Source organism: Calypte anna, chromosome W (assembly GCF_003957555.1).
Source record: "Calypte anna isolate BGI_N300 chromosome W, bCalAnn1_v1.p, whole genome shotgun sequence".
Classification (NCBI taxonomy): Eukaryota; Metazoa; Chordata; class Aves; order Apodiformes; family Trochilidae; genus Calypte; species Calypte anna.
In genome coordinates this window covers 15,883,391-15,906,864 of record NC_044276.1, presented here as the reverse complement: position 1 = coordinate 15,906,864, position 23,474 = coordinate 15,883,391, and the positions used below count along the sequence as shown (strand labels likewise).

The 23,474-nt window shown below is 44.9% G+C and overlaps 1 protein-coding gene across 1 annotated transcript; it reads left to right on the top strand.

Annotated features, from left to right (window-relative positions):
- Positions 1-11,967: 11,967 nt before the first annotated feature.
- LOC103528910 (haloacid dehalogenase-like hydrolase domain-containing protein 2) lies at positions 11,968-20,761 on the top strand. Its single transcript, XM_008494316.1, has 4 exons — positions 11,968-12,066; positions 17,184-17,394; positions 20,398-20,425; positions 20,695-20,761. Exons 1-4 carry the CDS (start codon positions 11,968-11,970, stop codon positions 20,759-20,761), a joined length of 405 nt encoding a protein of 134 aa, XP_008492538.1.
- The last annotated feature ends 2,713 nt before the right edge of the window (positions 20,762-23,474 follow it).

Here is a 23,474-nt window from a genome sequence, read left to right as displayed (position 1 = left end):
ACCCAGATCCCTTTGACCCAGGTCCTGTCGATCCTGAACCGGAACCCGATTTATACCCTGATGATTATGATGATCCGCGAAGTGTGTGGGCGGCGATTAGGGTTGAAGCACAGAAAGCGGGGGAAATGGACATTGCCTGCTTAATTGAAATCCCTCCAAAGCCAAAACCCCGTAAAAAAGACAAAGGATCTGTGATAGTTGCGCCTGTAATATATGGTGGGCAAGGGCAACCACGATGGGCCGCGCTGAATTTCTCTATTGTAAAAGAACTTCGCCGCACTGCAGCAGAAAACGGCTTAAGCTCTCATTATTTTCAAGGCTTGTTTGCAAACGTTTGCGAGGCGCATGTACTTACTCCTTATGATTTAAAATCTATTGCTGCCCTCCTCAATCCTGCGCAACAATCATTATGGGAATCGCGTTGGAGAACGGCGGCAGAAAAGCTGCTGCGGGAGTATGCAGCCGGAGATAACCAGCAGCTGCAAACCCTTACAATTGACCATCTCATGGGTACGGGTGAGTTCGGCGACCCCGCGAAACAGGCCCGACATATTCCGAGAAAGGCACTGAAAGACAATATGCATATAGCAAAGAGAGCCTTCTTACAAATCCCTGATGCAAATAGGCCTGAAAAAGCCTTTACGACAATTTCTCAAGGGCCAAAGGAACCTTATATGGACTTTATTTCAAAGTTGCAGGACGCTCTAGAAAAACAAGTTGATAATACCGAAGCCCATGATATTCTCCTTCTTAAATTGGCTGTTGAAAACGCTAATCCTGATTGTAAAAATCTCCTGAAAACTTTACCTAATCCTAACCCAACTTTAGTTGAAATGATGGAAGCCTGTAATAGGTTTGGATCTTCCGAACATAAATACGAAGTTATGGCAACGGCATTTAGAAATATCCAGCTTACTTCGGCACAACCTAGATCCTCGGGGTCCGCTCCTAATTGTTACGGCTGTGGGAAAATGGGACATTTGCAAAAGCAGCTAAAACATCAATTCCCGTTTGTACCCGGTGTCGAAAAGGTCGGCACTATAATAACCAATGCCGTTCTAGGCTTGATATTGATGGGAACGCGATACCTCAGCGGCAGAATGCTCCCCAGGGAAACGGGAGACAGAGCGCGGGCCGGCGCCGCGCTCCGACATCAAATTACATGCCGAACCAGCAGATGTACAACCCTCCTCTACCACAAGCGCCAGCGGTAATGCCGACACAAACACCATTCGGGCCACAGGTGGCAGCGCAGGCTTGGACCTCTTCACAGAATATGCTGTTACATTAACTGATGCCACTGTTCACCTCATATCGACAACAATGAAAGGACCTTTGCCATCAAAGACTGTAGGACTTATTATCGGAAGATCGTCTACTACATTTTCTGGTCTTTTTGTTTTGCCAGGGGTCATTGATAAGGACGCCATCGAGATTTCCGTCATGGCTTGGACCCCAACACCACCTTGTAATATTCCAAAACATAGCCGCATAGCGCAAATTGTGTTGATATACGGTGCAGCTGATTTAGTTGCTCATTCATCCAATCAGAGAACAGGAGCCTTTGGCTCAACGGGAGCTCCACAAATTTTTTGGTCTCATCTTATTGGCGAAGATAGACCACTTATTACGTGTAATGTTTCTTATAATTCTCAACAAATTACTATCACAGGTTTAATAGATACGGGAGCAGATGTTACGGTTCTTTCCAAATCTAAATGGCCACCAAATTGGTCCTTAGTGCCTACTCCGTCAGCACTGGCGGGAATAGGTGGCACGGGTACCAGTTTTCAAAGTCAATTTCATGTTCAAATCAAAAATCCCCAAGGGCAAACAGCGACAGTTAAACTGTTTGTCTGTCCGGTCCCAATTAACCTTTGGGGTCGGGATGTTTTATCACAATGGGGAATGCGACTAGAGACTCCTTTTCAGTAATGGCCACTGATGTAAGGCACAGAGTACCCAAAATTACATGGAAAACAGAAGACCCTGTGTGGGTCAATCAGTGGCCATTGCCAGAGGAGAAACTCTGTGCTTTGAAAACTTTAGTTCAAGAACAGCTCCAGAAAGGGCATATAGTGCCTACTTTCAGTCCCTGGAATACTCCGATTTTTGTTATACAGAAAAAGAATGGCACTTGGCGTCTGTTACATGATCTTAGGCGGGTAAATGCTGTTATGGAACCGATGGGTGCATTACAACCAGGTTTACCTTCACCAACGATGATACCTCGAGAATGGGCAATGATTGTTATTGATCTTAAGGATTGCTTTTTTAACATCCCGCTGCATCCGTCAGATGCTCCTAAATTTGCTTTCTCGGTACCTGCTATTAATATGACAGAACCTCTCTCTAGGTATCATTGGACGGTTCTCCCACAAGGAATGAAAAATAGCCCTACCATATGTCAATGGTATGTTGCTCAGGTATTAGCTCCAGTACGGGAACAATTTCCCCGAGCCTTGATTTATCACTATATGGATGATATTTTACTCGCTGCTGAAAAAGAGGGGGAATTATCATTATTATTCGAAGAAATGACAACTACTTTAAACCAGTCAGGCCTAAAAATATCCCCAGAGAAAGTTCAAAAACAGGAGCCATGGAAATACCTAGGCTGGCGAATTTCCAGACAGAAAATCTCGCCTCAGCAGATCACTATCGCTGCTAAAGTAACTACTCTTAATGATCTTCAAAAACTATTAGGCACCATAAATTGGCTGCGTCCTTTGTTAGGGATATCGAATTCGGATCTAGCTCCTTTGTTTGACTTGTTAAAAGGTGATACTGATCTCAATGCCCCGCGAGTCTTGACCACCGAGGCAGTGGCAGCCCTAGAAAAAGTCGCTCAGACTTTAATGGCTAAACAAGCAGCAAGATGGGACCCACAACTCCCCCTTGCATTAGCTATAATTCCAGATGGAAAAAAATTTATGGGACTACTTTTCCAATGGGATGAATCACTTTCTGATCCACTTCTTATATTAGAATGGATTTTTCTTCCTTATCAGTCTACAAAGACAATCCTTCGTCAAGTAGAAATGATCTCTGAAATCATTATTAAGGCTAGAAATAGAGGAATTACGTTAACAGGCAGAGATCTTACTCATGTTTATGTCCCCTTTACTAAATTTTACCTTGATTTTATAATTCAACATGAGGTATTGTTTCAAATTGCAATTCTTGATTTCCCGGGAAAAATTTCAAACCATTTTCCTCCTTCCAAACTGTTGCATGCTTCTCTACCGCTTGTTGAATGCCCAAAAATATCTGCAGCGCCCCTTTCCGCTTTAACGGTTTTTACTGATGGTTCTGCAGCCACCCACAAGGCTGTGGTGACTTGGCTTAATGACTCACAGGAGTGGGTTTCCGATATCACGTTTCACCCAGGATCTTCGCAAATTGTCGAACTCGCTGCAGTCGTTAGAGCATTCCAATTGTTTTCAGACCAAGCAATTAATTTGGTTACTGACTCTGCTTATGTTGCAGGAATTGTACAAAGGGCTGAACATTCTGCGCTGAAAAATTTAACACATCCCCTTCTATACCCTTTGTTGTTACAGCTAATTTCGCTACTTGATGCTAGGAAATATCCGTATTTCGTTTTGCATATACGCTCTCATACCTCATTACCAGGTTTTCTTACACAAGGTAATCGTCAAGCAGATCTCCTCACACTTAATGTTAATGTCCTTCCAAACATTTTTGAACAGGCTCGTATACACCATTCCTTTTTTCATACGAATTTGCGTGGTCTAAAGAGACAATTTAATCTCAGTACCCAGCAGGCGGCTGATATAATTTCTGCCTGTCCTGATTGTCAGCAATCCTCCTTATCTTCTAACTCCTTGGGCACTCTTCCTAGGGGACTACAAAGTTTAGAACTTTGGCAGACGGATGTTACACACTTTCCTGAATTTGGTCGACAAAAGTTTATCCATGTTTCCATTGATACCTTTTCAGGTGCTATTTATGCATCTTGTCATACGGGGGAGAAAGCAAAAGACGTTCAGCGTCACTTTTTAAAGGCATTTGCCTCGTTAGGAATTCCTAAGCAGATAAAAACAGATAATGGCCCTGCATATACTTCACGTTCTCTACAATCTTTTTTTACTGACTGGGGAATTACACATATTACGGGTATCCCTTACTCTCCTACTGGTCAAGCAATTGTGGAACGAGCCCACCATACCTTAAAAACTATATTACAGAAACAGAAAGGAGGAGTTGGAGCATTGTCAATACCTGAAGAAAGACTGCTCAAGGCTATATATACTTTTAATTTTTTAAATTGTTATACTTCAGATGTGCCTCCCATTGCTAAACACTTTACTAGTAATAGCCTTTTTCAATTCCAGGAAAAACCTCCAGTCCTTATTAAAGATATGGAAACGGGACAAATTAAAGGCCCATATTCACTCATAACATGGGGGAGGGGTTATGCTTGTGTTTCCACAGATCAAGGACCTAGATGGATTCCAGCGAAAAATGTTCGACCCTACAGGCTACGAGCCACGCAGGACTAATAATTCCTGTTATTACTGTTTCACCTGTAGTAACTTTTACGCTACCTAAAGAAAATATGTGGCTCACTTTATTATAATTATACCTCTAAAAATGTATCTAAATCCACTAACAAACTTTTATTGCTTCCCCCGGGCTTGTTTTTTTTTTATAGACCATGGCCTGAAAGTTGCTGAGGAGAGTGAGAACTGCTCCTCGTACAGAGAACATAGAGTCAAAAAAAAAAAAAAAAAGAAGTGTGTGTGCCTTTGTTATTCATAGGCTTGGAATTTTGTCTGTAAATAATTTTATTTGGCTTTTTAGGCTTTAATTTGGCAACCATGGAGGAAACTAGGACTCCACCGTGCTGTGATCCGGGAGGGGTCTGGGGACGCTTTTGGGGCCCCCCGACCAATTTTTGTCGGATAAGCCTCCTCTACCCCCTTGGTTCTATGCGCCAGTGGACATCTGAACTTCCTCATACTAAAAAGTTGTTTAAGTCCTTCCACTGCAGTGTGAAATGTGCTTTTCGTATTATATTGATACCAGGCATTTGTTAATGTTGTAATTCATGTGATCATTTATATGTTGACTAAGGGATCCCTCGTCTATATGTTGATTGTTGATTGTGCTATTCTGTTGTACTGCTCTTTTATTGTTAGCTTTTAGGTCATGTTTGTGAAGACTTTAATGGAATGTGTTGTATGAATCTTTCTGATCACTCTCAATCTATACATGCTGCAATACAATCACTTAAAGAAGGGATTACACATTTGCAATCACAGGATAACTGGGACTGGTTTGATAATCTTTTCTCAGGATGGGGTTTAACAGGATGGTTGCGAAGTTTAGTTAAGACTGTTTGTTATGCTTTATTTGCTTTTTTGCTTTTTTTATTCTTGCTGCCCTGCATTTTACAATGCTTTCAGCGGATGTTCGATCATGCTATGAACCGGGTTTATCTTGTCCAATCGGAAGGGGGAATTGAGACAGCACAGTCTCGCACTGATAGCAATGAACAATTAAGCCTTGGGCTATCAGTAAGAACAGGGCTACTTAATGCATACTTTGTAACCGCAGGAACAAAGCCTTGGGACATCAAATGTTAAGGAGTAAACAAGGCGATAGGATTAGGGGACCTGGTCAAGGAGCATGGCGCTCTTACAACATCCGCGGAGATGCTTGAATGTGATAAACAAGCTTTGTACGTTAACTGTTTTGTAGCCAATCAAGTTAAAACTCGTGTAACAAGATGTAGAGACTTCTGGTATAAATATAGCCTTCTGATTCAATAAAGTCAGACAATTTGTTTGCATCAAACTGTGTCTCCGTCTCGCACTGCGACAGTGCTCTATTTCGAGGCCCCGGGAACCAGGGGTACGCACCCAAATCTGATTACAAAGACCGTTACAATTCGGCCACAGTTTATCCCTGAAAGTTCCACGATCTAATTGCATATTCAACAGATTACAACATCTCTTAATACATATTCATCTGTAGATCACTTCATCGATGGGTTACGACATCAGTCCTTTCGCGCTTGCGTGGTTCCCTCTGGTGGTCGTTCAGTGGTCGTCAGGATGAAGTAAATAGTCTTCCTCTGATGAAGACGTCTTCCTCACTGTGTCCTTTTCACTTCTTTCTCTTGGATAATGTCCAACTGGTGTTGGGCAACTTCCAACGTGATTAACGTGATTTTTTACTGCCAGCTTTCTCTTATCTCGACTTACTCTGGTATGCGCAGTCACATCCTTATCTTGAATACATGGTTTTCTACTCCTAACAAGGTAACCACTACATGGTTTTCTACTCCTAACAAAGCACCATTCTTTATAAGGTAAAACTTTTACATGTTTCCACACTCCTATTTTCTTCTACCTCTAATTCTAAAATAATCAATTCTAATATAATCAGATTCAGAATATACTTCTTTTACTTTCACTTTCTCTTATCCCAACAAGGGTGGCCTTCAAACAGAGCTCCCCTTGCCAGGCCAGTGTTCAGCTTATCGGGATAGCAACTAAAGGAGGGGCTGCTCTTGCGAGAATAGGGCCCTGCTTATCAGGGTGGTTACCCAAATGTGGGACTCCCCTTGAGAGAACAGAGTCCAGATGGCTTATCAAATGAGACCTCCACCCGAGCAGTGTCCACTTTGTCAGGGCAGCTGTTTTGAGACAAATATTCTCTTTGGGATTCTACACCATCTTAACATAGGCTTAATTCAAATATCTCTAAGTTTACAATTTAGTGTATTGCTAGGAAATCACATAACCTAATTCTGTTGTTAAGATGGTGTCAATCAACCTCAAATTGCTGCTGTTCCAAATCACACCAGCCCATAATTAGGTGTTAAAGCTCTACACTGAAATCCCTTCAGCTAAACCCCTTTAGCTATGAAACTTTGATCAAGTCTGCGTCTAGGAGTCTGGGTCCCAGCTGCATCTGGACTCCTCTCTGAGGAGAGTTTAGAAAGCAAAGGGGTTCATTCTAAACCTTGGGACTCAACTCTGCTTGCTCATTCTGTTCCTTGATCCCTGTGCAAACCACTCCAACCCCATCCTGATGCAATCACAGAACTGTCACATTTGGAAAAGACCTTTGAAGATCAGCAAGTCCAACTGTCAACATACACCCCAGAAAGAAAAATTTTATAATCATTTGTGAATATATATGTATATGCTCACTGAAACATGCCCTGAAAGTCCCTTATCTACATGGTTTTTTTTAAAATATCCTCAGGGATGGTGACTCCACCATTTCCCTGGGCAGCCAACTTCACCTGTATAAACATATTTTATTTTTGCACTTTTGTGTTATTATAGAATGATATAAACATAGATATGAAGTACATAGTGATATAAACATAGATATGGAGTTCCTAGAGTGATATAAACACAGATATGGAGTACATACAGTACATAAAGACCCGGGAGGTGTTCGAAAGCCGTGTAGATGTGGTGCTCAGGGACACAGTTTGCTCAGCAGTGAGGTCCAATGATCTCAAAGGTCTTTTCCACCCAATTCTATAAATCATTTCCTCCCATCCCCGTTGTCAGTGCCTCCAACCTGACCCCAAACCCCTACCCACAGTCACCACCCGCCCTTGCCCACGAGCTCCGCTAAGCTGCACATTTCCATTAAAACTTTTTTATATTTTTTTTCCCCTCAAATATCTTTGACGGCGATTCCTCAGGCGACCTCCAAACCCTTCCCTGAGGCTGGGGCGGCTGCTCCCCCCCTCACACCCCCTCAGAGCTGTGCTCCCGCCCCTCACCTCACCCCAACAACCGCCGCCGCTTCCCGCCCTCTGAAAAAGAGAAATGTTTGATCATTTGATCACAAACTCTGTTTGATGGCCACCCTTGTTGGGAAAAGAGAAAGTGAAAGTAAAAGAAGAATATTCTGAATCTGATTATATTAGAATTGATTATTTTATAAACATATCGTTTGATCACAGCTGAGACGTAATTTTCCACTAGAACAATGTAACCAATACAAGGTCCTAACAGGATTAACTTCTATCTCAGAGATAATTAAAAGTGTAAGTCTTGTTCTTAAAACAAGACACTGCCAAGGCCATTTAGGCGCCAGCTGGGCACCAAAGAATGTGAACATCCGCACAAGAAGAACATAAAGTTGTCACCACCAACAGATAAGAAGAAAGTTCTGGCTAGGGTCTGATATCGCCTTATAACAATATAATGAAGTCAGCAAGAATTGAGAATGTAACAATGTTGTAACCTCCCCTTTTACTGTATAAATACCCTAACCCTTTCCCTTAACCAATGGAACTCTGTCCAGCGCAAGCTGGGAGCTCCCCGGATCCGAAAATAAATACCTTTGCTGTTTAAAGGCTCAAAACTCTGTCTCTAAACAGTTTTGCTGGCCTTTTTGGGCTTCACCTCCGCCCCTCAGGAGCCCGCGGGCTGCCCCCCACGCTGCCTGACGGATGTAGTGTAACGAGGCAACCAGGTGCCACTAATTGCCAGGGAGTGAGCATGAGCTTGTGTCAAGCCCACCTGTGCCCAATTAAGGTGGGCCCCCACTGCGCATGAGCAGGACCAGGGGGCCAATAAAAGGTGAGTCCTGAGACACAAGCGCCACCAGCGCTCATCGCCCTCAGAGTGAGGCTCTGAGGAGTCTCGAACCCGGGGCCTTGGCATTGCAGTACTGGGTCTTAGCCAGCTGCGCCACCAGAGCCTAGTGGCGCAATGAAGGTAATACAGTGCTCCAAGAGCGACTGACCTCTCTGCAAAGCGTGCTCAGGACTGAGCTGAGCTTGTGTCTCAGGACTCACCTTTTATTGGCCCCCTGGTCCTGCTCATGTGCAGTGGGGGCCCACCTTAATTGGGCACAGGTGGGCTTAACGCAAGCTCATGATCACTCCCTGGCAATTAGTGGCACCTGGTTTCCTCGTTACACTACAGACGGACACTACCGGAGCCCCAGTGGGGGACACCGGTCCTTGAGGGCTCAGCGCCGCCTCCCATCCCAGCTTGGTTACCGCCGTGGCTACCGTGCCAGTAGAAGGTGGGCACTGGCGCTGCGTTGGGCGGTACCGGCTCGGTGAGGGCCCTGCGGGGCGGCGAGCAGCCCGCAGGGGCAGCAGCGGGAGGTAGCTTGGTCCCGGGAAGCATTTGGGGTGTGTGTGGAGGGGTGTTCTCCCCTCTCGTCCCAGTGGTCCCATCTGCTTTCTCCAGGAGCAGAATGGCGGGCGGAACCATCTGCGGCACGGCAAAGGGGAGCGCGGCGAGCTGCGAAGGTTCCCCCTCCAGAGAATCGACCTGCCCGCTGTTAACTGGCGGGAAGAGGCGGTACTATCTCCTCGGGGGGAGGTTTGTTGTATCCATAAATCCTTACCCCTTTGGGGAGGTGAGGGAAAAGTATCGGTCCTTGAAGGCGTTATGAGTTAGGGGAACAGCGCCGGGGGTGAGCAGGTAGGGACTCGGTAGGGCTGTTCCTCAGGGGGGCAGTGGCATCCCCCCCCTTCCCCCCCCGGGGGGGTCGTGTGGGCTTGGGCCCCCGTTCCCCTCAGCGCAGCCTGACCCAGGCTTGGGCCTCTCTGCCGCGTTTTCCCAGGGCTCCTTGGTGCTTTCAGGGGCTCCTGGTTCGCTGCCCGGGTTGTGGTGTCACCTGAGGGCAAGGCCTGGCCTTGGCTGGTGGCCCTGTGGGGTGGTGGCCCAGTGGTGGGATCTGGGAGTGAAGGAACATGGAGCCGGGAGGTGATGGTTCTGCCATGGGGAGGGGGCCCCTCGGTGGCTGTCAGTGCCATGGACACAAACTGGCAGATGAGATTTAAGTTAAATACGATAAAATACTTCTTCAGTCCGAGGGTGACACAACACAGGAATGGATTGCCCAGGGAAGTTATGAAGAGTCCATCCCTGGAGACATTCATGACCCACCTGGATGTATTCCTCTCAAACCAGCTCTCAGGGATCCTGGCTCTAGCATGGGGGTTGGACCCAGATGATCCTCAGAGGTCCCTTCCAACCATTCTGGGACTCTGTGTCATCCTGTGATTCCAAGCCTTCCATTTTCTAAGGTGTCAGTGCCCTTTAGACTGCCAGAGACCCATGAGGGTTTAGTCCCTCATGTCCTGATGAGCCTGAATCATTGTATGGCTTCATCCTTTTGCTGTAGCTGTAATGCCAGCTCAGAGGGGAGGTTCCCCTGAGGTTTTGGGCTGCCAGGGTGAAAACTGAGGTGCTGCAGGCTTTTTAGGATTTGCCAGGCCACGAGCTTTAAGTTTAAAATTAGGCTATGCTGAAAAAAAAAAACGTGGCTCTGCAAATAACTTCCATGCTGCCCAGGTAAATACACTGTAAGTAGGAGACCCAATGGAAATCTAGGGTAAAAGAGGAATAATAATAATTAAAAAACCATCCCATTTCTGCTAAACTAGGATATTCTGTCTCTGTCCTTAGCTGTGCTACCTACACAGGCATGGTGCAATTGCTCTGCAAGAGAATTTATATAACAGCACCTTCTCCAGTCCCTCTTTTAATCTCTCTCTGCACTCAAAATTCCCTGTGCCAGAGCTGAAATGCCTGGGGGAAGAGAGGTTGTTTGGTGGGTTTTTTTTGCCGTGGGGGTAACGTTCCTTTGCGGGTTCCATTCTGCTCATGGACTTGATCTACAGTATTTTATTCAGAGATGTCTTAGAAACCTGGTGCCTTCTTTTCCCATGCAATTGATGAAGCTCCCTGAGGAATTTTGCTACCAGTTCTGTATCATAGGCACTTAACCTTGGCCTGTGTAGCCACAGCCATACTAGAAGGTTGGGATTTCTTATTGCAGGGAACCAGTAGGAATAATGAAAGTGGAATCTGAGCATGTGTCTTGTACCTCAGATCTTGATCACTGATGGAGTTTTCTGCAAATACAAAACTGTCCCGAGAGAAAATTAAATTTATTAAGGCAGGATCTAGGAATGGTGGTGACTGCTCTGCCTGTTTTTTAAAAGTGCACCTGTGTTATGTGTTCAGTCTGTAACCCAAAAAGCTCAACATAAACCAGGGATGACTTGCTAGTGGTGACATTATGTGTGTTAATGTCCTGACAGGAGAAAAGCTTCTGTGTTGGACATTTGCTAAGAAAAAACTCCCCAGACTTTCTTATGGAGCAAATAACCACCACTTGCAGCAGACATAGGAGAAGTACTTGTTTCTGAAGAGAGCTTTCTAGCCAGATGACTTGCCCATAACCTCACTGTTTTCCTCTGCAGTGCCTTTGAATCCTGGCTTCTGTTTTGCACTGAGGCCCTGGACCTGTCTGGGTGATGCAGAACCTCGCTGTAGAAAAACTGTGTGACTGTTCCCTTTGAAAGAGGAAGGAGTGACCCTTTGAGTAGCCTTGGTGCCTGAGAACTTCTAGACTAAATCCACGCTGGGTAACCTAGAAGTAAGAGGACACCTGAGTTACCTCATGGGCTGAATCCCCCTAAACCTCACTTTCAAAAATAACTGTACTCACTTTTTTTACAGAGCATTTGGAGCTTTATAGTCGGAGCGCTGGATCAGTGCTTCATGTTATTGTATTTATTTTTACTTGAAATTGAATTTTCACATTTTTTGGTGTTGGGGGGACTTGCCCAAATGTGCTTGCTGAGGTCTTGAACCAGCAATCCCAAACCTAATGATCCTCTTCCCCACAGTCTTGGTTGTTTAGAGAATTATTTTTTTTCTTTTTCTTAAAAAAAACAAACAGCACCTGATTTCCATATCTAGAGTCTTGGGGAAAATGCCACCCCATCAATTATGCCCTTTTTTTTTTTTTTTTAAGCACTGCCTTTTATCTCTCTGTCTAAAGGGGCCCATTTAATACTGCGAGTAAGGTTCTGAGTAATACCGGGCTTGGCACAAATGAGGTGCTTAACTGAGTTCCTTATTTTTATTATCCATTGTCTGCTAACCATTTTTTTTTGTTGTTTCATTTATTTACCATTTCTCTGGGGAAGGCAGGATGGCAGCTTGGGGTGTGCTGAAAGCAGTCTTGGTAGATCTCAATGGCACACTTCACATTGGAGACTCAGCTGTGCCGGTCTCACAGGAAGCTCTTAAAAGACAAGCGACCTTTTTCCCTGTCCTCTGGATAAGTCTTGGCAATCCTGGTTGCACAAAGAGGCTTCGCTGAGTAAACAGGCCTGAAGCTTCTGCTTCTGCTTTTTTAAGCTTTTGTGGGTAAGCAAATGCATGGTGAAGTTCTGCTTTTATTTGCAGCTGTATTAATACTGAGAGGAATCAGGTGTTGAAGTGTTGTCATCTATCACCCAATCCCCTGGCAGCTCTCTTAAGTTGGTCCCTGTGTCTTTTCTAGATAAAAATGGACAATATTCAGAATTTTTCTAACTTGTGTGGGATGGTAGCCTCAGCCAAAATGGAAAATGGTGAAATTCACCTGAACTAGGGTAGACATCAGGAAGAAATTCCTTAATTTGAGGGAGCTGAGCCCCTGTCCCAGGTTTCCCAGAGAAGCTGTGGCTGCCCCATCCCTGGCAGTGTCTTAGGTCAGGTTGGATAGGGCTTGGAGCAACCTGGGCTGGTGGGAGGTGTCCCCGCCCATGGAAAGGGGTTGGAACTGGATGATCTTTAAGGTCCCTTCCAAACCAAACCATTCCATGATTCTGTGAATTAGCCCATCTACACCTAAGTTATTTCAGCTGAGCTGTTCCTCAGCGCTTTTATTTACAGGCACCTGATTTTATGTCCAAGCCCTTAGGCCTGTGGTGCCCTGAAGTGGAATAACAGAATCACTTGGCCTGGTGAGCAAGGCATCCATTGCAAAGTTCTCATCTCACTTTGTCTCTCAGCCAAGGCTTTGCTCTATGCTATTTAAAGTTTCTGCTTGGTAAACAACCTCAGCCATTTTTAAGTGTGAAAAACATTTGGTAGTACAGCCCAACTTTTGTGGGAGTTTAAATATATGAATAAACAGAACAGTTAAGTACCACTTTCTTTTCTACTGGAAGGTGCCTAAAGAAACTAAGGCATAATAAAATTACTTAATCTGTTTGAGTCACTGGCAAAATAGGCTATGCAACTCCAGGGATCTTTATACTGTGTTATGACAGACTTTTTCTGGAGAAGACATCTTGCAGTGGATGAAGAAAAAGAGAAAGTGATGAACACTCTCATAGTGTGTGAGGGAGGATACCTTAAGGTTCTGGAACAGTAAGAATTAATCAAGGTGGAAGAACAGGGCTAAATTAAGGATGAGACATTTTTCCTGAAGTTGTCTTGGATGCTTAGGTTTTTATAAAACTAGACTGTTGCTCAGAGGAAAAGAGAGAAGGGTTAAGAAACTTGGCATTTCTTTTCACAAATAATGTTGTGAAAATTATAATCTAAAGATGTAACAATGCAGGGAAGTAAAACTAAAGTGTTGGATGCTCATTCATTACTGATCTCTTCACTGGATCTTCTCTGGCTGGTGTTTCATGCTGCAGGGAGAACTTGTGCCAGGTTGCTTGGCATGCAGCTTGCTTAGGGAACAAGTGGATAGATTCCATTTTTAGTGTTACTTCTCAGTATTCAGGTCCATAGGAAAAAAAAAAAAGTAAAAAATTTATTTTTATTAGCAACCAGGGGGCTTTTTTTCCCCATTCTTTTTTCCCCATTCATACTTGGGAAGGGTCAGTGTATCTGACAAAAAAGAGAAAGAAGTGGCAGGTGCAGGGCTGACCAACTTTATTCTGATGTTCTCCATGCAGTCCTGATGCCAATGGTTGTTTCTATAGCAACAAACAGGGAAAGAGATGGTGGGGGAATAATTAAAGGGAGCACTATTGAAATTGTCACTTAAAATTATTTGATTATTTGGTAGCATGTACTGTTAGTGTAGGGCTATAATGTGGTTTTATTTGATGTTGGTGCTACTCATGAAAGGGATAAATGGCTGCAAGAGCAGACATAAATTGTCACTCAGGTGGCAGGGGCTCTGAGAGCATCCTACACCTCTAAATAAACCTGTAAAATTCACCCAGCACATGGAGTTAAGTATATTGATATAGTAATAAGTTTCTTTTGTTTCTTTATTTTGGTTCAGGATGCTGCTGATGGGCTTCTGTGTTTCTTGTCTGGTTTGAATTAAAGGGCTTTTCAAACTTGCTATTTGCAGGAGATTAGTGGACAACACGCAGATTAATATAATCAAAGTATTGCCGTTTATTGAGAGTAGCAGTAGCCCTTTTATACACAGTCAGGCTGATAACATAATATAAGCATATTGCTGATTGGTAAAACACATTTTTCATATGCCACAGTGCACTATCTAACTGTTTAAATACAACTCTTTATGTATTGTCTATGAGATGCTTTCCCATCCTCTTATTCTTCTTTGCTGCTGCCAATTCCCTAATCTTTTGCACATAGCTGATCTTTTAGTTACCTTGCAGCTGGGCCTCAAGGCCCTTTGCTCACTCTGGCTAAAACTAAATAGTCAGGATTGCTCACATGTCCGTTGTCTTCCAAAAACTCTCCAACAGTTATTGTTGGTCATAATCAGTGATCCATGTCACTAATGAATGAAGGGATCAAGTGCACCCTCAGTCACTTTGCAGATAACACCAAATTGAGTGGGAGTCTTGTTCTGCCTGAGGGTAGGGAGGCTCTGCAGAGGAACCTGGACAGGCTGGATTGATGGTTTGAAGATAACTGTATGAGGTTCAACAAGGTCAAGTGTTGGGTCTTGCACTTGGGTCACACCAACCCCAGGCAATACTCCAGGGTTGGGGCTGGAAAGTGCCCAGAGGGAAAGGACCTGGGGGTGTTGGTTGATTCATCTGAATATGAGCCAGGGTGTGCCCAGGTGGCCAAAAAGGCCACCAGCATCTTGGCTTATGTCATCACTGTGTGGGCAGCAGGAGCAGGGCAGGGATTGTCCCCCTGTGCTGGACACTGGGGAGGCTGCACCTGGAATCCTGGGCTCAGTTCTGGGCCCCTCAGGACAAGAAGGACATTGAGGGGTTGGAGTGTGTCCAGAGAAGGGCAACGGAGCCGGGGAAGGGTCTGGAGCAGGAGTCTGCCCAGGAGCAGCTGAGGGAGCTGGGGGTATTAATCCTTGAGCAAAGGAGGCTGAGGGGAGACCTTCTGGCTCTCTGCAACCCCCTGAGAGGAGGTTGGAGCCAGGGGGGGTCAGGCTCTGCTTCCAAGGAACAAGGGATGGGGCAAGAGGAATTGACCTGGAGGTTTAGATTGGAGCTTGGGAACAATTTCTCCCTGGAAAAGATTGTCAGGACAGGGGTGGAGTCCCCATCCCTGGAGGGATTTTAAAAAACATGTGGACACGGCTCTTGAGGATATGGTTTAGCTGGCATGGTGGTGTAGTGTAAAAAGGCAACCAGGTGCCCCTAATTGCCAGGAAGTGGGCATGAGCTTGTGTTAAGCCCACCTGTGCCTAATTAGGGCAGGCCCCCACTGCGCATGAGCAGGACCAGGGGGCCAATAAAAGGTGAGTCCTGAGACACAAGCTCAGCTCGGTCCTGAGCACGTCTGCAGAGAAGTCAGTTGCTCTTAGAGCACTGTATTACCTTCATTGTGCCACTAGCGCTCATCGCCCTCAGGGTGAGGCTCTGTGGAATCTTGAACCTGCCCTAATTAGGCACAGGTGGGCTTAACACAAGCTCATGCCCACTCCCTGGCAATTAGGGGCACCTGGTTGCCTTGTTACACTGCATGGTGGTGTTGGGTTCAGTTGGACTTGATGTTCTTGTTGGTCTTTTCCAATCTTAATGATTCTATGGTTCGACTCTTAACAAGGTGAAGTACCTCAAACCTGGCAGGGGCTCAGGTTCTTCAGTAACAGGGAACATGGAATAGTAGTCACTTCAGACCATGAAGATTGTTGTCACTTGTGCCTGGTTGTGGCAAAAATTAAGCTTGTGGGACACCTCACAGACTCTTCATTGCAAATTGAGGCAGGAGTAAGGGAAAAGTAGGAGCTTTCAAGGCTGTGGAGATGTGGTGCTGAGGGCCATGGGTCAGTGGTGGCCTTGGCAGTGCTGGGTTAATGGTTGGACTTGATGATCTTAAAAGTCTTTTCAAATCAAATTATTCCATGATTCTTTAAATGTTTTTGTTACTGCTATGAAGTTTGGAATCACCATTTTCCTCCTGACATTTCTTGGTAGAAGCCAATGTCACGGTTTAACACTGGCCCGGCAATTAAACCGAGTAACAGATGCTCTGTATTAATCTCTCTCTCCTCCCTGATAAAGAAAGGAGAGAGAATAAGGGAGAGAGACTTATGGGTTGGAAACTAAACTACACAGCTTTAACGAAACAGTAACGATAAATAGGAAAAAATAAATATATACAAATATACAGGAAAATGGATACCACGTTCCTCCCCCCTCTTCCCCCAATAACTCTCACGTCACCACTGAGGCTGCAGGGCAGCCCTGGGAAAGTCCAGGCTGGACTCCTGGAGTCGGCAGCAGTCGGGAACTGGAGGCAGGAACACACAGATATGGGCTGGCACGGATCAGGACCACAGGCAGTTGAACGGACAGAATCCTTCCAGGATGCCGGGTGAAGGAAGGGAAGCAGGAAAGGCAGGAAGGACAGGCAGCCGGAAGCTGAAAGCAGGAAATCTGGCTTGGCCCTCGTGATCCCTCAAATTTATACTGAGTATGACATATATGGGATGGAATACTCTGTTTGGTCAATGTTGGCCATCTATCTTGTCTGTTCCTACCCAAAGGAGGGTTTCAGGTGTGACCTCTTTACTCCTCTCCTTCTGGAGGGTAAAAGTTTTCCTCAGAGCCGAGTAGTGTCCTTGGCTCTGCATGCCAGTCTCTAGCAGTAACTATAAACATCGAGTGTTATCAGTCCTAGAAGGAGACACTGACTGAGAAACTTGCTGTTCATTTCAGCAAGTGTAGCTACTGAGAAGAGACTTAGCTGAAAGCAAAATTACAAGACAGAAAATCACCTTTATCCTGGCCCAAACCAGGACAGCCAAGCAGGAGAACCTTGATTTTTGTTCCGGTGGTTGTGGCCATCTGCTTCAGATGGCCCTCCAGTCCTCAGTAATTCTGAACTTGGTGATTCCCATGTGACACGAGTCCCCTGGGTTCAGTTTTTTAATCTGCAGCTTTTTCACAGAGGGTCCTTTTTCACTCTTAGAGAGACATAAGCTGAAGGACACTCTGGCTCATTGGTTTTTGTTCTTCACCCTCCAGGCTGCGCAGCACTCCTGTCACCATTCGTTTTGTGACAAACACAATGAAGGAGTGCAAGAGGGACCTGCTGGAAAGTTTGACCAAACTGGGGTTTGACATTGCAGAAAATGAGATCTTCACCTCTCTGACAGCAGCCAGAAATCTTCTGGAGCAAAAGCAGGTGTGGCCTCTCCTCCTGGTGGATGATAAGGCCCTGCCTGACTTCACAGGTGAGGTGGTCAGGAAGCTGTGAGGAATGTTACTGAACAACTAAGGAGACACAGTGCTGTCCCTTTTGTGGAAAGGCAGTTGTTTGTATACTGCTAGCCATGAGGAAGCCCAAAATGTGGAACTTTCCTGAATCAGGAAGGTCTTTTCTTCTTTTTATATTAATATGGAAGCAGTCTGAAGTCACAGCTTCTTGAGGAGTAGTGGAAACAGCAACCAAAGCCTTGAGATAGTCAGGGATTTGGGTAAAAATCAATATTTTTTTATTCATTTCCATTGCAAAAATAATAATTCTCATCACTAGGTTATTGAAGATGTATTGTACCTACCAGTGCTGATTTATTTTGTAGCAAGGATGTGTCAATTTGTTGGAAATCAGGTGTCTCTCAGCTATTGTACACAAATTTTGCTTGTAAAGAGCTGAAAAGCCAGTGTGTGGGCACACACAGGATGCTTCTTCTGTCCTAATGGATTATTATTAGATGTGGAATCTCCAGGTAGTTATAGTCACTTATCTTGGATCTGCCCCTTAATTGGGGACAGAGTGTTCATCACCCTGACTTCTCTAGATTGTCACCTCTAAAGCCCTGGTTAAAACTTGCTTTACATCCCAGATGTTCCTATTTCCTTCCCTCAACAATAAGGGGAATAGAAGGAAATACATCCTAACTCAGACATGCCTGGCAGGTGTCTGAAGCTAGGACAGATTTAACCAAACTGTTGTTTCAAGAGAACTGAAAATACATTTTTAACACATTCAGGGTTGAAAACTATATATTGTTTATTCAGTCTTTTATTTAAATGCAAGGCAGCAAAAATGTTGCTGCTCCCTGCCCCTTGCTTTGTGAAATGATGATCTGTTATACCTAACTTCATGTTCAGAGAAGTAACACCCCCAGCAGTATTCTCTATTTGTGTTCTTGGGAAGGCTTTCCTGGGTCAGAAACAGCCAAGACAGCAGCTATTTCAATGGGAGATATTTAAATCCATTTAATCTGCCTGGTTTTGGGATCTTTCCCTCAGTTTTACACTAGCTGTTGCTGCTGTAAGATGGCAAAAGCAGTGATAGCAGCAGAGTACATTGGTGACCTTATCTGTATCTTTGGGACTGGAGTGGATTGTTCTGTTTCTTTTTGCTGCAAGCAGTTATGCTCATATTCTCTCACCACGGCTCTTGAAACACTGAAGTACAATGGAGGAAGCTTTAAATTCCTGGTTGTGGCTGCTTGTCATATTCCAAAGGCTGGAAATGTGGAGATTCTTGTTGGATCCCAGAAGGACAAAGTAAAGATAACACAACATCAGGTGCAGTGACATAAGATACACTGGTAGGCAGAAAGCCATAGTTGTTAACCTAATCCTGCAGAGAGATAGAAAGAGAATCATAAAATGTCAGGGGTTGGAAGGGACCTTTAGAGATCATCCAGTCCAACTCCCCTGCCACAGCAGGATCACCTCATGTAGGTCACCCAGGAACAGATCCAGGTGGGTTTGGAAGCCTCCAGAGAAGGACACTCCACAACCTCTCTGGGCAGCCTGGGCCAGGGCTCCCTCACCCTCACAGGAAAGAAGTTTCTCCTCATGTTGAGGTGGAACTTCCTATGTTCTACTTTCAACCCATTATTCCTTCTCCTGTTCCTGGGCACCACTGAGAAGATATTGGCCCCTTCCTCTTGCCCCCCACCCCTCAGATATTGATGGACATTCAGAAGATCCCCTCTCAGCCTCCTTTTCTCCAGACTGAACAGTCCCAGGGCTCTCTCTCTTTCTTCACAGGAGAGATGCTCAGGTCCCTTCATCATCCTTGTAGCTCTCCCTTGGACTCTCTCCAGTAGATCTCTGTCTCTCTTGAACTGGGAAGCCCAAAAGTGGATCTAGTATTCCAGGTGTGGTCTCCCCAGGGCAGAGTAGAGGGGAAGGAGAACCTCCCTGGATCTGCTGGACACACTTTTCCTGATGCACCTTAGGATACTATTGGCCCTCTTGGCCACAAGAGCACATTGCTGACCCATGGAGAATTTCCTGTCCACGGAGAGGAAGAAAGGGAAAATCACCACCCAAAGATACAGCAGTATCTTTCCCATTACACTGCTATCAGACTATTCTTAGCAAATCTTTCTTTAAAGTTGGTCAGAGATGGAGGGTTGTAATCCATTCTTGGGTAAAGGACCCAGATGCTTTTTGGTGGTATCCCAGATCCACACAGCATCTCTTGAGTCTGCATTGTGCTAACAGAAGGACATGCAGCAAGAGACAGCAGACAGCAGGCTGTGGTGATGCTTATAGGAGACCCAGGAGCTGGAATTCTCCCAGTAAAGGTGCAGAGGATACACTGTGTAAGGGCAGAACAACCCCAGCAAGGGCAGCTGATATTTAAACTCTCTCTCTGGTACTTCTGCTGCCCTGGCTGGTTCTGTTCTGTTCACGAGGACAAAGGAGGTGCAGGCTGTTCTGGAGCAGACAAAAAAAAATTGGTCTTCCAGAAGAACCCAAACTAATGTAACAACTTTTAGGTCATGCTGTAACACCATCTGAGCCATCACAGCCAGACTGATATGTAGAACAAGAGGCCAAAATTTACCCAAAAATGGAGTTTTCTGTGACCAGGGGAAATAGGCAAACTGGGTGGAATTCACTTGTCTTCCTTTTTTACTGTTTTACAGATTAATGTAAGTAGAGATTATCTCATATAACAAGAAGTTGATAAATTGAAAAAGTGATTTGTGTGGTCTGCTGTGTTTTGGTGGGGGCAGTGAGAGGGTCACTGCTCAGCAGCTGCTGTCAGGGCTGTCAAACTGCAGCTTTGTGTGCACAGTGAAGAACAGCAGAGTGTGGATAAATCAACACATTTTCCTTATTTCTAGAAGCCATAAAACTGGTCCAGGTGATGTGTCTAAGTCAGAAAAATCTGGGTTTTGCTGTCCAGTGATGCATTGTACTCATTGACTGTGTACTGCTAAGCAGGGGGAAAATTCTCCTCTTAGAGTCATGTTTTGGTTTTCCAGGGATAGCCACTGATGACCCCAGTGCAGTGTTGCCTTCGTGGAAGGCAAAGGCGGCCTGGTTCAAGTGCGACACGGTGATCACACCCAGATCACCCAGGCCAAAAGCACACAGACATCAATGTGATGGATGGCAAATGGCGTTTTATTGGGGGTTACACAGGTTTAAATAGCTCAAGGTGTGCAATGTCACTTCCGTCTGCATTCCTCAGGCTATTGTCTTCTAGGTGGGGAGGGGGCTTGGCCTAGCTTTCCGTACACCGCAAGATCTTCCGTCCGCCAGACCCTATCTGACCACAGTGCAGTGGTAGTTGGATTGGCCCCTAAGCACTTTCACTATGAGATGATGAACAAAGCCTTTCAGTAAGTCTGCTCCTCCATGGGGATTTTTGGGTGGGGGCTGTTTGTGTCTTAACCATGGACTCCAGGCAGTCCAGCTCTGGTTTTCACATATAAATAAACTAAAGATGTACAGGCAGAGTTGGTGGTGTTGAGGTGAGAAAGTCAGGAATGTTACAAGAGGGAACACACAAAAATAAGGATGTATTCAGGAGATGGCTCCTGCATTCAGACTTTAGCCTTCAGAGATAAAATATTATAAGAGAAGGAAATCCAGTATTTAGGGCAAATTATTCCTTATGCAGGATTTCTGGCAGTATCTTCTGAAGCATCTCATGTTCAGGAGGGGCCAGCACAATATGAAGGACTACATGAACCATGGATCTGATCTTATTTCTAAAGCTCTTTGGTTTGTGTATTGATTAAGTGGTTAAATCAGGTAAAATTTGTCTGTGACTGTCCACAAGCAAGGATGCAATATTGAGTGCAGAGGTGTGTAGCCATGCATCCTTCTCTCCAGTTCTAGCTCAGCACAGCCCTCTGGATTTTAACTTGAAAAGGACCTTGAGCTTGAAGAGCCTTGAACAAGAGCTTGTAGCCCTGGTGAGACACCTTTTGTCTGCTGTGAAATGCACAGAGAAAAGTCAGTGGAACATCCCACCCCTCCAGCTGACCCTCCCCTGCCTCCACTTGGTTTCCCTGCTTGCTCTCTGAGCCCTTTCCACTCTTGGATCATGGGATGATGACTACCACAAAATTTTTCACCTTGGAATCTGAAAAACACTCATCTCAAGCATCTTAACCTGTCTTTATAACCACTAAATCCACAGTGGGTGTGTCAATTATTGCTCACCAGTACCCTTATAGAGCTCCTTGTAGTAGGAAGCCAATGTTGCCCTTATCTGTGTGCCACTTAAGTGTCATTAGGACATGTATTGACCCAAACTGACTTTCTGGCAACCTCAATAGTGCACATTGCCAGTGGCATTGATTTTAGAGTTTTACAGCCCACTCAGGAGTGGCCTCTTATTTTACAACTGCATAAATTTAACCCATCGTGTATTCCAGTGCTTACATCATCTTATTTATTGATATTTCTGTCATTGATACATTAGCCATTGAATGCTTGTCATTAGCTGCCTCAGGCTGTGGACCAGGACACTCAAGAGACCCAAAGTCATCACATGCAGTGTCCCTGAGGGCATCAGGGATTTCTCCACAGAAGAAAGCCTGCAGAACTGGCCCTCTGGAGGTGGGTGAAGTTGCCCCAGGCTGGATTTGGCTTTTTTGCATTAAACACAAAGCAGGAGAAGGCAGGAAAGGTGCTGAAGGCTAAATCAAGTGCTGTGCAGTCCATGTGCCCACAAGAAACATTCAGAGGGCAGCATGAAGCATCACTTACCCAGAGCTATCTGATTACCTTGCCTGGTGCAGACACATTCCCAGCTGCTTGGATGACTTGTCTGCCTGCAGGAAGATTTCATCCCCCTGTGAATCTTTCCTGGATTTTCCTGGTGTTTTCCTCGTCCTGTGTTGCAGAGACCCTAGGATGGGCTCTGTGAGCTTTAACATCTCACCTTCCTGCTCTGGATTTTTCCCTCTATGAAGGGTAAAATGTTTTGTTGGTGTCAGTTTTGTTTGGTCTAATGGAAATATTAACTGCTGTCCTCATTCTGATGCTCTGTCCATATTCTTTATCCTTTACTGCTCAAATAATTAACTCACTTGGGATTTGATTATTCATAGCAAAAGTGCCAGGTGAATATCTGAGTAAATGCAGATATTCAGAGGATTGGTGTCTGCATCTGAGCTGGTGTCCTGGGCTCCTGGGGGAGAGAGGAGGTGCTTGTAAAGCATTACACATTTTTCCCCTAGTAATGCTTAAAATAGGACAGTTGAACTGTGCCCTCAAAGAGCTTTTTCTCCTTTTCTCTGAATGTGAAGAGCCCTGGCTGGATAATTATCTGGTAGGCAACCACTCACTTGATACCCAGCATTAAGTTAGGTAAATCTAACCCAATATGATTCCCAAAATGAGATCCACAAGAGTCAGGCCATTCTCTAGGCACCATTTGAAAACGCTGAGGCTAAATTTTTCTTTTTTTTTTTTTTTTTTGTATACATGGGATTTTCATACCACGTTGAAAAGAATTCAAGAATTCTCTTAGGTGAGATCTTTTCTGCAAACTGTGGGAGGTAAGTGGTTGTGATGCTCCTGTCAAATTAAATTTTTCTGTATCCTAGAGGCATCCTCCCACTGTGAATGTGTCTGGCTGCTCACAGATAACACATGCCAGCTCTCCTCTGACTGAGCTTGCTTTGGAAGGCATTGATTCAACAGAAGTGTTTTGGGATAATTAAGTGAAATGAAATATTATCATTTATGTACTGCTCAGAGTACCCAGGTGGGAAGGAGCAAACATTTTCCAAGGAGGATACAACTCACCTGTGGCAGCCTTTTGAGCAGAGCTGCAGCAGAGCTCCAAAAAGGCAGTGAAGGGGCAAAGCAAGAGTTTGCTCTCTTAAAGCCTTTTTTTCTTTCTTAAATCAGGGAGAGCTAAGGGGGAAATAAATCCTTCTTTTTAACAGCCAGAGTTTGCCCTCCACCTCCCAGCTTTCCTAGTTCCATTCCTACCTTGTGGTGATGCAGACTGGAGCTGCTTCAGTACTTGAGGAAGGTGCTGTGAGATGGAACAGGGACCACCAGGCAGTTGTCACCTCAACTTCTGAAGCCCAAAAGT